The sequence below is a fragment of the Ctenocephalides felis genome, unplaced genomic scaffold (assembly GCF_003426905.1).
Source record: "Ctenocephalides felis isolate EL2017-DRISC unplaced genomic scaffold, ASM342690v1 CF-g0.4_SCAFFOLD_00845, whole genome shotgun sequence".
In the NCBI taxonomy this organism is placed as follows: domain Eukaryota; kingdom Metazoa; phylum Arthropoda; class Insecta; order Siphonaptera; family Pulicidae; genus Ctenocephalides; species Ctenocephalides felis.
The window spans coordinates 38,472,017-38,484,454 of record NW_020536999.1 but is presented as its reverse complement, the minus strand read 5'-3'; the positions used below and the strand labels follow the sequence as shown (position 1 = coordinate 38,484,454).

General features: G+C 28.1%; 1 protein-coding gene and 1 long non-coding RNA gene across 2 annotated transcripts; both read right to left on the bottom strand.

Annotated features, from left to right (window-relative positions):
• Positions 1–472: 472 nt before the first annotated feature.
• Positions 473–1,390, bottom strand: LOC113363716 (cytochrome c oxidase subunit 6B2-like). Its single transcript, XM_026606199.1, is given in 3 exon segments — positions 473–583; positions 585–733; positions 1,162–1,390. Coding segments are annotated over 2 exon segments (246 nt in total). The 5' UTR covers positions 720–733; positions 1,162–1,390.
• A 7,068-nt stretch (positions 1,391–8,458) lies between these two features.
• On the bottom strand, positions 8,459–9,660 carry LOC113363208. The gene is made up of 3 exons (XR_003365873.1): positions 9,429–9,660; positions 8,874–8,955; positions 8,459–8,638 (listed from the first exon to the last, which is right to left on the bottom strand). It is a non-coding gene; the product is annotated as an uncharacterized LOC113363208 (long non-coding RNA).
• Positions 9,661–12,438: the final 2,778 nt, after the last annotated feature.

Genomic DNA, 12,438 nt, shown 5'->3' with positions numbered 1-12,438 from the left:
TCCTGCAGTTCATATCATATTATTATAAATATAAATTTTATAATAAAAATGGATTTTTTTTAAAATAGGTTAAAATTAACTCGTTTGTAATCTTTATAATTGTATAACTATAAAATAGGTAAGAAAATAATCGTTATAAACACTTTAGATTTACATAAACTACAACTATCACTTTCTTCAAACTCCAGTTTGCTTATCATTGTGAACAGTTTAATATATTTCTACATAATACATAAATTGAGTCATGGAATTAATTTGATCATGGAATTCATTTCTATAAAATATCATATCATACATGTTCGAATACGCAACAAACAAAACAACACAATATCATTTTTTTAATTGATCGATTTATTTTATTTTCAATTTGCATCCACATATTTTTTAAAATTTACATAAAAATTTAATTGCAAGTTGAAACAGTAAAATATATTTATATTTCAGTTTTAGTAATGATCTCATTACTAATCAATTATATTTTTCCTGGAAATCTTCCTTCTTCAATTTGAGTATTCCAATTCTCGACCCATTCAATTGGACAAATACTTGTAAAAACATTTTTAAAATAATCACAAGCAGAATAAGCCATCCCCTTTAACTTTTTTGCAACGATGATAATCAACAAAACTTTGATAACAATATTTAGTTTGATTTTGATTTTGAAATCTGGGATCAAATGGTGCTGTTTTTAGATCTTCGGGCTTCATTGGAGGAACCATCTTGAACTGATGATCTATATATAATAAAGGACTCTTCAATTAATTTTATCCTTAACCATTTTACTAACTATTATTAACAAATTTGTATGTAAGTATTGCTTTATAATTCAGAAGTAACATCTGACATTAAATTATGAAATCAACTACTTAAAAATTTAAATTCGCATGGGCGCTGTTACTTTAGCTGCAAAACGTAAATGAAGAATTTTACGGTAATAGTAAAGATAATAGTAATTTTTAAGGTAATAGTAAATAATAACGTTTATTTCAGTAAGAAATGTTTTATAATTTCAATATAATTCAAATATAATACTCAAAAAATCACGCAAACAGATGTAAAATTCTAGTGTAAAATTACTTATTTTTCGAGAGACCAAACGTTACGAGAAAATTGAGTATATTTCTGAAATTGCTTAATGATTTCTTAATATGTACAACTTACTAGGGCGATTTGATGTCTTCTAGTTGTTTTGCCTAAAGAATATCGTTATTACACCAGATTTATAATCAAACCGCCTGTAAATTCATAAACTGTCTCTAATAATACTGTCTATTACCCAATCTATTTAAATTGATAAATATTTCAATCGCATTAAAACCAAATAACAGCTAGTACTGATAGTAAAATTTTATGATCATTGCCTCGTGGTAGTTATCACACCATTAAACAAACATTTATGCCAATAGGCCAAATCAGGTGATATCAAACTCGTAAACAAGGTGCCAACATTGGAACGTAACGAATTTACAGGTTGCAAACCTGGGGAATGGCAAAATCTAAAATTTTAATCTGCGCCCTCTGACATCACATACGCCGCCTGTATACACGGGTGTGAATTTTATATTCTAATTGAATAAGAAGAGTGGTAAACAAGCGAAAGCCGACGAATGTATGTAGCTTTGGAACCGATTAGACGGGCAGCTGGTGTAAAATTTACTTTGAGGGAGAACAAATGACGGTTTAAAAAATCATGAACAATAAAGATCATGGACATGGACGTGTTTTCATACAAAACATGTTTTCATACGCCATTTTTGAAATCTTTTCGAAAAAAAATCCGATATATTAATTATCAAATCCCTCGCTCATTATATAGATAAGATATCATTGAAAATGTGTGAAAGTGGCTTCTTTTTTTCAAGCTCATTTGTGGTCGGAACTATACTGACTAACTATTCCCATCTTGTACCACTACACCTATCTCCCTTTTTCGATCTTACGCAGTTTTTGAAATTATTTTTTTCAACGAAATTTATATCTACGATAACATTTTATTGTTTTACTATCAAAACACAACACTACAAAATGTATGTTAAAATTACGAAGTCTTTGTAGTCTATGGTGGAAATCTACAGATTGAGATGGGAACTTTCCGTTTTATGATCAAAACTAAATTTTATGTGTGTATAAGCTAGTTTGTTTCAAATATCAAATCGAAGAGTATCATTGTTTTTAAAGCTTGTTTTAATTAGTGTTTCAATAAAATTCATAGCGTAAATTTATTTAAGGTGAACAAATAACAGAATCACTTTTTACAAAATCAAAAATAATTTATGAAAAAAGTTATAGTTCGACAATATTGAAAGAAGAAAATAAATAAACTAGAGAGTAAAAGAAAGGTTATATCTACAAACCAATTTTAATTTTTAATCTATAACGAAAATGCAATACACTTGTACTATGTACTTGATATAGTTTTTCTATATTTGTATTACTATTGAAAGAAATTATTAAATATGTCGGACGTTAAATATATTAATATTTATTTTTTGTTCATTGTATTATTGTTCATATTAAAAACTTACAATTGTACTTTTTATAGTGATTTTCGTTTAGTACGGTTTTTCCATATAAAAGTAAATTTGTGTTTTCTGTTTTTTCTTGAACATATCTTCCTTGTAAAAAGTGGGATATGTGTACTAAAATTTATACACCATTATTATAATTTCATGAACTGTACTAGGAGTAATTTCCAGTATATTTTTCTAAATTCTACATAAAATTCAGTAATTAAAGCAAGATTTCAATATACAATTCAAATAATAACTAATGTCATGTTTCGATATAATTATATACTCGTATAGTTTATAAAAATTTGCCAATTTCAAAACATGACCATAATATTAGACTAAGGACAGTTTGATTTATCCTCTCAAATAATATAATCGATGCTACATCCAATTTTCGTCTCCAGCAAATTCAATTTAATTTAGCAATAATAATATTGTGAATATAATTACTATCAAGATTTCACTTGTAGATAATATGTACATAAATATACATAGAAAGTTTATTTGGAATTCTCTAATAAAATATTTTCTCTCAATACTGTCAAATGATAAAAAAATATTGAGAAGAGCAAGTTTCTGGTGTAGGAAATTTATATGCATATAAAACTGAAAACTCTTCAGATTGGAAATTAAAGTAAATATCAATTCTTACCGAGTTGTTTTCATCATTCATAAAATAACGTATTTTGTGTACTGCAAAAAAATTGATCAAACAGGATTCGAGTAGTTATATATGACTATAAATAGCTGAACAACAAAAAAAAATCGGCATTAGTGTGTTATAGCTCATTGTTGTCATTCATGACCAATTATTCAGATGTTATCTCATGGAGATTATTTTGCTGAAAAAAGAATACTATAAAAATCTATCAAAAATAGGTTGAAAACGCCTGTTTATTGTAAGGGTGTTTGTGTGGGCGAATGTGTGATGTATGCAAAAGGCTGTTGAATGCAAAACGCGCATGATGGCATGACGCAGGGAAATGAGGTGTGCAAAGTGCCCTCCGGCCTCCAAATCATAAAAATCAGAGCCAAACTTTATCCACACAAGAGAAAGGATTAAATAAATATATATGATGTTAATTTGAATTTGTACGATTCACGTTAATTTACGTTATAGTTAAATATTAAGCATGTATGTATATAAATTCTGTAGCTGGCCTCTGTAGCTGCCCCCCCCCCATACACACACATACACATACACATCCATTTTTTCTTAGGTATGCCGAAATGTTCAGAAACCTTTAAAACGTCGAGAAATGCAATCAAATTTCAATTTCGTGCAATTAATTCGATTGCAATCGTAGACATGGAGCCTCCGAGTAATAAAAAAACGGAGTATTAATCTAAAAGGATTAATAGGATTAAGTTAAAATTTTTTTGACAAAATGCCGACTGTTAGAACAGAAAGATAATTTTGCTTATCACTTTTTCAGTTTCACAATTGTTTTAAAAATATCAAAAATTGAATTTGGGGATCATCAAATAAAATAAATTTTTAAAAATCCTCTCGTAGATATACGTATTCTTAATATGCAAGTAATAAACAATTGCCGGAAATATTTTCAAATGTAAGTATCAGTAAATAAAATTTCTAACTAAATAAATATTCTTCATATACAATTCAGATTTTTTAAATTGTTATATAAAATATAAAGAATTTTTATCTAATCAAAAATTAGATTTTAAATCATGAAATAACATATGCTTATTGATAATTAATTTCTCTAATAATTACGTGCAAATAATTAAATTTAATCTTACAATAGATGTGACATGTGACCCCTTCATACACGTGCATAACTTTACATCCAGCATTTTTCCGACATTTTTATCAAATATTATTTGTTATATTTACTTTTGATGGAAACATTTCAAGATACCCTTTTCTAATATAATACATTACTGTATACCGACTGTTTACTGTCTGCAAATTCACATGTCTATATGCAAAAATAAATTCACCCCAAGCGATTTTATACCAACACTGCGAAGAGAATAGCGTCAGTATTTTCTATTGCTTCCTTTTCCGCCTGGGTATTGTTTAAGTTTTTATAACAACAACGTTTTTCTTAAAAGTCAATAAATAAATATTATAAAATTCTTAATATTTAAAATAATTTTTCAAGAAATAAAATATTCCTAAAAAATCTTATCAATTACTATTTAAAAATGAATCATAGCAAACATTTATTAAGCTATGCTATCGTTAATTATTTTCATAAAAACGATTCTTAAGACTTCTAAACTGATTTAAAGTTAGATCTGGCTCCAATCATATGGTTGAACAGGTGTAAATTGACAATTTAATTTACCTTTACACATTAGTAAATATATAAATTGACACATTTAATTATTTACTCATAGACAGTATGTATTTTACGACACCTGAGATTTTGTGCATCGACTCCTCCATACCTATTCTACATAAGATGAGGACTGACTAAGCCCAAAGTGGCGGACACAGCTACTGCGCAGCTGGTAAAGGTACCTTTTTTCGCCCATTTTCGAAATAAAATTAAGTACAAATTCATTTCAGAATATATTTTAGTTCAAATTTGATTCGAGTTGGCTAAGTTTCAGTATTTGCTTTTATTCAGACAAAATTCAAGTTAGCCTGAATTTTAACATTTAGTTTGATATAAGCTCGATTAAATTTGAGTTAGATTAAATTAGAATTTAATTAGTATCTTAGTGAATATTTATATTACAATTAATATTTTTTAATTTTTTTATTTAAATGAAATACTAATTTATAATAGCAATATTCAAGCCAATAACACTCAGCAGTATTAATAAGTTTAAATTTACAGAAAATTATCCAAAACCATAATCGTCTTCACATTCAAAAGTATTATAGATTTCTACTATTTACTTCATTAACACAATCCAACCCTGATTTATCATTATCCAAAATTTCATACAAATATGTTTTTCAATATTACATAGTTTAAAAACCGTATGAATTTTCATACATTGCTCATAAATGTATTTATTTTCGGTTCGCGTGTTTTGCAAACAGGCGGCGGCAGGCAGAAGGCCCACACTTATTTTAAACCTCGCATAGGTATGAAATATATTATGTATATTTCCCATACATTATGCAATAAAATTGCATCAGCATATTCTTGTGTGGAAGTATAAGCGCCTAGTTGGTATATTTAACACATGATTTATTGAGATTATCCCCGGCCTTCTTGAAGCTTTTATGCGTGCCGTGTTTTATATTTTAATAAATTGTTATCAGCTTTTGAGAGGGGTGCATAAGTGGAAAATAAGGGCTGGTGGTCACTTTTTTAAAAAAGGAACGAATGCTTTTATTATAGTTATGTTTTTAGAATTTTGTACATATTTAGTTGTTTGTTATGTATGTCAAATTTCCTGATTGTTTGGAAACGGACATCGTATTTTTGTGACAACAACAATGATTCCGACTAGTTTTAACCAAAATTTGAGGCTAATTTGAATTGTAATTGACCAATATTGACTAGACAAATATTGGCAAGACCAATATTGGCCAGAGCAAAAGTGGCCTGACCAATATTGACCAGAACAATATTAAATCAGTGTTGACAATATCAATATTGGCGAGACTAAAATTGGCAGGACCAATATTGGCCAGACCAATATTACCGAGACCAAACTACCTACCCACTCACTTTTACATACAACCTACTAAAAAATATGTATAATTTGTCAGTTTAAATGAGTCTTTACGAAACCACGCATGTTTGTTCATTTTTCTAAGTGATATAAATGATATAAATATCTATAATTCTTTTTACATACAGCACTGTTAGCCTCATGTCAAGCAGTAGTATCATCAGTTTTTAAGTGGAAATGTATTTTCAAGTAAATGCTTTTATTATAGTTGTTATATATGTAAATTTGCCTGATTGTTTGGAAATAGACATGGTATTTATATGACAACAACAATGATTCTAACTAAATTTTAACTAATATTTAATCTAGCTTTAGTCAAAATAAATTTTAAAATTTAGGCTAATTTGAATTGTAATTTACCAAAATTGACTGGACGAATATTGGACAGACCAATACTGGCAAAACCAATACTCGCAAGACCAATATTGGCCAGATCAATATTGGCTAGACCTTTTTGGCAAAACCAATACTGGTAAGATCAATATTGGCCATATCAATATTGGCCACATGGATATTGGCCAGACCTGTATTGGCAGAACCAATATTGGCAAGATCGATATGGTTCTGGAGAGACCAATATTACCCAGACCAAAATACCTACTCACTCGCTTTTACATACAACGTTCTGGAATGAATAATTTTTTTTTCAAACAAACCAACAAACTACTAAAAAATATGTATAATTTTGTCAGTTCAAATAAGTATAAACTACGCATGTTTGTATTAATATTAATATGTATAAATCTGAGCATTTCTATTTATTTATACATAACAATAATTCACAATTAAATCTGGCAAATTTAAACTTTAAATAATGTGTAAATCAAAGATTCCAGGTACGATACCCGCCTCAGGCAGCCTCATGTCAAGCAGTAGTATTAACAGTTTTCAAGTGAAAATGTTGAAATAAAAATTATATTAGATTCCAGTCAGATTGGACTTAAATTTATGTTAGATTTTCTAGTGGAGAAAGCTTTTATCCAACATTGCTGCACCAATGAAAAATTCAACAGTATTATAAAAATTGTAATAATAAATTCATCACATAGTGATGCAACAACCGGTTAAATCATAATAACTGTCAAAAGGATTTATCATTTCAATTTGAATCTAGTGTTTGGATTTAATTTGAACTTGTTTAGAATAATTTATTGAACAATATTTTTAATATTCTGTTTAAAATCTTGTTGTTATAGTAATTAATTTGAAATTAAAAATAATTGAATCAACTTAGATTTTTTAAAGAAATAAGATAAATATCTATCAAAATTATGCTTTTTCATAGATACGTACACAAAAATATCTGTAATCGCAAAAGAAACACGATTTTGATGATATGCTTAATGCAAAACTTATGATTTTTAATGTGATGTAAAAACTATTTATGATCACATAGCGCTAGAAATATAAATAATTATTTTTAATAAACTAAATAAACAAAATCGATTTCTCTATCCATCCCTAGTTCTCTTAGGCGATCCCACGCATCAAGGTGCTCCAAACGCACCAGAGAACACGCCTAGGTGTGTACTTCCAAGTTATGCTGCGTATGAATAAATATTTATGGTTATTACTTTATTACAAGCACATCGGGTGCAAGAGAGAGAATTGTTAAAGTTAATGTAAAATTATGCAAATCGGGTCATAAAGCAAAACCGTTTGTACCGAGGTAACCGACATTCGTATATATAACTTAGCCGGGTAACGACGTGGGCGATGCCTCGAGATTAAGTGTTGATTAAAATTGCTTGAATAAAAATTGCCTACTATCCACGGAGAACGTCGTATATGATATTTGAAGTATAAATTCTACCAGGAGAGAGATGATTATGTAGTTAGAAAGGTCGGTGAAAAGAGTTTATTGCTTTTTTGTGGAATAAGGGGGCTTAATAAATTATTTTGTGAAATATTAAGGATGCTGTAAGAAGATACTGGCACACCTTTACATGTATAATGTACTTGAGAGTCATTGATATATGATATAATTATGTATCATATTAGCAGTATCTAACATGCGATTTAGCAATTTCCAAATTTTCTAACTAATGTTAAGAAAATTTGGAAATTGGTAAACTGCACGTTAGATATTAAGATGAAAAATTTATATAAAAAATTATTAATGAATTTTTGTGAATAATTAGGAATTACAATTAAAACCAAAATGGCTAGTTAATAATACATATTAAAATAAAAAATATATATTTAAAAGTACACAGATAAGAAAATAAAGTCATTGTACACAGATAAAATAACAAGTCTTTCATAATGCTTTAATAATTTTTATACATGCATACATAATTTAGATACTTTGGTCAAACAAATAATAAATAATAGTATATTAATATTAATTAATATATACGTAATTTATCATAAGTTATAAACATCGGTTTATTATGCTAGTATACAAAATATTTCATGCATATATTAGATTCACAATTAGATGCCGATTTTTACGTATGGTTAATCTGAAACAAATGAAAATCATTGAAAATATTTACTCAAATATTGCAAATTATTTATAAAATAACATTATACTTTATCTGACAACCTTAGATCTGTTTCCAACCACATGGTTTGACAGGTGGAAATTGTCAATTTAATCTACCTTAATGTGTGAATAAACAAACACGTTTCATATGTGTATGTGTATATTTACACATTAAGGAATATAGTAATGAACACATTTAAACAATTACTTACGATTTTAATCGTTTATTTACTTGGAACGAGCTCGCATCTTCCTGCGTTTGCGTTTGAGCCTGCGCATCCTCTTTTTACGCCACTATGAAAATTATAAATAAAATTAAATTGGAAAATAATAACAGTAGCATTGATACTTAAACATGTATGATTAAATAGGACTTTGAAAAAAATCGAGTTTGTTTCACACAATTCCCAGTAACACCCCGCTAAGATTCTGACAAGATGGAAATCAGCTACATTCATTGAAAAAAACAAATCTATATAAAATTTATGCTTTTCCGAAAAAAAAAAGATTTAAAAGCACAAGAGTGAATCTCAGAGTATTAATTTCTAAACAACATAAATTACTTATGAAACAGAATCCTGTGAAAACTGTATATCATACGCCTCCAATATATTTGCAATATATGCAACATATGTGCGTAATACATTTCAAAGAATATAATATGAGTAAAAAATAATGTTGTACAATTAATAAAATTATTTATTCAAAAATTCATCACCTTAATAAAAAATAATAATATTAAATAATAATAATAATATAACACTTACCTTAGCTCTCATTTTCCTCGGACACTAATGCCGAGCTCACAAAACTGCCTCGATGTGAAATTGTTTTCAGTGGAAGAAGTTACTTCCAGCCGACCTGAACCAGAAATGAAAAAACGACAGTCCGAATATTTTAAGGTATTTTAATTGTTACGTAACATTTTTTGTTGTAGTTCAACATTTTATCGATAGAAGGAAGCGTTTCAAGTGTATATTTGCTTTTGGCGCACATTTTGAATTATCCTACAATTTAGAGAAATATTTGTGTTCAACTAATCAACAAAATGTGACATTCATAACAAATAATATAATTTGAATGCCTTCGGTAGACATATGTTAGTTCGTTATATACAATAGTAAATAGTGATTAAAATGAGTTATTTAATTAAACAATAAAATATAAATCGAGGTACACATTTCACACATAAAACTATGTAGGTATATTAGTTTAATTAATACTTTTATTACTCTCACCGCAGACAAAAATCTCATAAAATATTTAATATAATCTTTTAAGCGGCATGATGGATTTATATCCCTATTCCGGCTACTAGCTTTTATAACTTTATACTTGTAATCATATACAACTACTACTTTGCATTATCTAAAGCAGTCATAAAATTTCATTCGTTTTCGGATTAAAAACATTAGCCTCGCAAAATATATATCATTTATTCGCAAATTGAAATATTGAAAAGAAAGCATTAGAAATTACCAAATAGTCAGTTAACTTAACTAAATTTTATTGTATTTTTTAATTACGTATATTATATGTATTGACATATTTTAATCTACATATTTTTTATTTTTTAGAGTCAACTTAGTTTTACAATAGACATATACTACTACCTGTACATTTTATTCAGTTTTATATATTTTTAAAACATTTGTGTATCTAATTAAATTAATCCTATATGTATTACCATGACCTATTTCAAATAAATTCCAAATACCTTCAATTTATATGCGAGAGAGCAATTCAAAAATACGATTAATGAGGTATGTTGATGAGTTTCGGGACTGACGAATTATATATTTTGAATTTACATGGCAACGCGTGCTGTCGATTGCTCGAATTCTCGAATGAATGATAAATTATAATATAAATTATATTGAAGCTAAACCTACATATAGATAAAAACTTTACAAATATTTAAATGTTCAAGAAAATATTTTTTATACGAATTTATTAAACGATTTGCATAATATGAAAAACATAAAACTAGTAGTACAGATGTATTCTTTACTATATGTATAATCAAGTGCAGTTCATCTACCAATTCGTATAATTTATAATTAACATGATGTAAGTGACATTTTCTTTAAGGCGAATTTCTTGATACGTAGCCAACGTGGAAATCACTAACTCTTGATAAGAATTGTGATTTAACAACTTTTATAATTGTAACAATTAAGAAATGTTGACACGAACGATTATTACAATAATGAATTCATATATTTAAAACATTAGTCGTAAGCCTATAATATTTTGGATGTTTGATAGGTTCATAAATTCCATTATTATGTAAAGTTCTATCAAAATCCTCTAAATTTGTTTCCAGAAATTAATAACATCGGTGACGATCTTTATCAAAAGCTAATCAGGAGAAATATTTTAAATAATTCAGTTAGGATTCAGTTAGATTTAGTTAGATTCAAGTTAAAATCCAGTTGGATTTAAGAATTTAATTTTGTTTAGAATATCTGTAGTGTGCATTAATAAAACAAATTTTGCTATTAATTGTCGTAATCTAGCTCAAATCTTATTTAAATCAACCTAAGTTCTGAAATTTGGGTTAACTTTGATCTAAATTGAATGTAGTTTGAATTTCGCTTGAAATGTCAGTGTAACTATGTTTTCATTTATTTTTTTTCTCATTTTCCAAAAAGTGACCATTTTGGTCATATATATAAAATATATAATAGTAAAATGTAGAAAATAACTGCGTAATATATTTATAACAAATACTATACTTACTTCCTATACATTACTTCATGACATTTGTGACCAGTAAATATCAACCCAGTTGAAACAAATTTAATTTTTACAAAAAAAAGGGCAAGTATATATCATGACCTTTATATCCACGCAATGTTTTTCTGTTATTTACAGTTAACTCGTTTGCAATAGGCATCGGTGCTAGATTTATTCGCTTGAGAGTGTAAATTTATTTATTTCCGACCCAATTCTACGTTTCAGTATTTCTAAAAACAGGAATTTTTAAAATATAGGAGCCGATTTTGTTGTAAAATAGACCAATGTTATGGCAAGGCTATGTTACGTAATGTTTTGCATACAAAATGGTACTAAAAACAGCAAAAATGTAACATTACTCTTATGTTATTATGCCACATCACAAAGATGCACTTATTAGATTAGGTTTTCTATCCAAAACGACTGACTTCATTTTAGCATTTTGACAGTTTTTAGTACCATTTTATATGAAAAACGCTACGTAACTTAGCCTTGCCACAACATAGGTGTAGTTCACGGCAGAATCGGTGCAATAGTTTTTTACACACCATAATTTAAGTTGATATTTTTGTGCATAACTTTAAATGACGATACTTATAATAAATTTCCTTATTAAACAATTATACCCGTGGGTAAAATGTTTATATCTGTCGGCCTGTGTAGGTACATGTGTGCGGAAAACATATTATACATATAAAGTTATGCTAATCTTTTCGCTCCCGTAAAATTGCGCGCAGTGAAAAACACTAATAAGCCGGAACTTTACGCGCGCAACTCAAATAAAAATTTGCATACAGAGAGTGAAGCGGCATGGAGCGGCACACGTGCTACTAGCGCTGAAATATATATGGAACTACCGCCAGGGGGCTCTAGAACGCATCGAAATTAACGGACTCGAACGACGGTGAAACGAAAAAAAACACGCACGTGTAGTTATATTTTGCACAAACACATGTCCTTTGGAATGAATACTCTCATACAAATTGAGAAATTATGGAAGGTTGTGGGTAAATGGAAAATGTTTACTAGGTAGATATG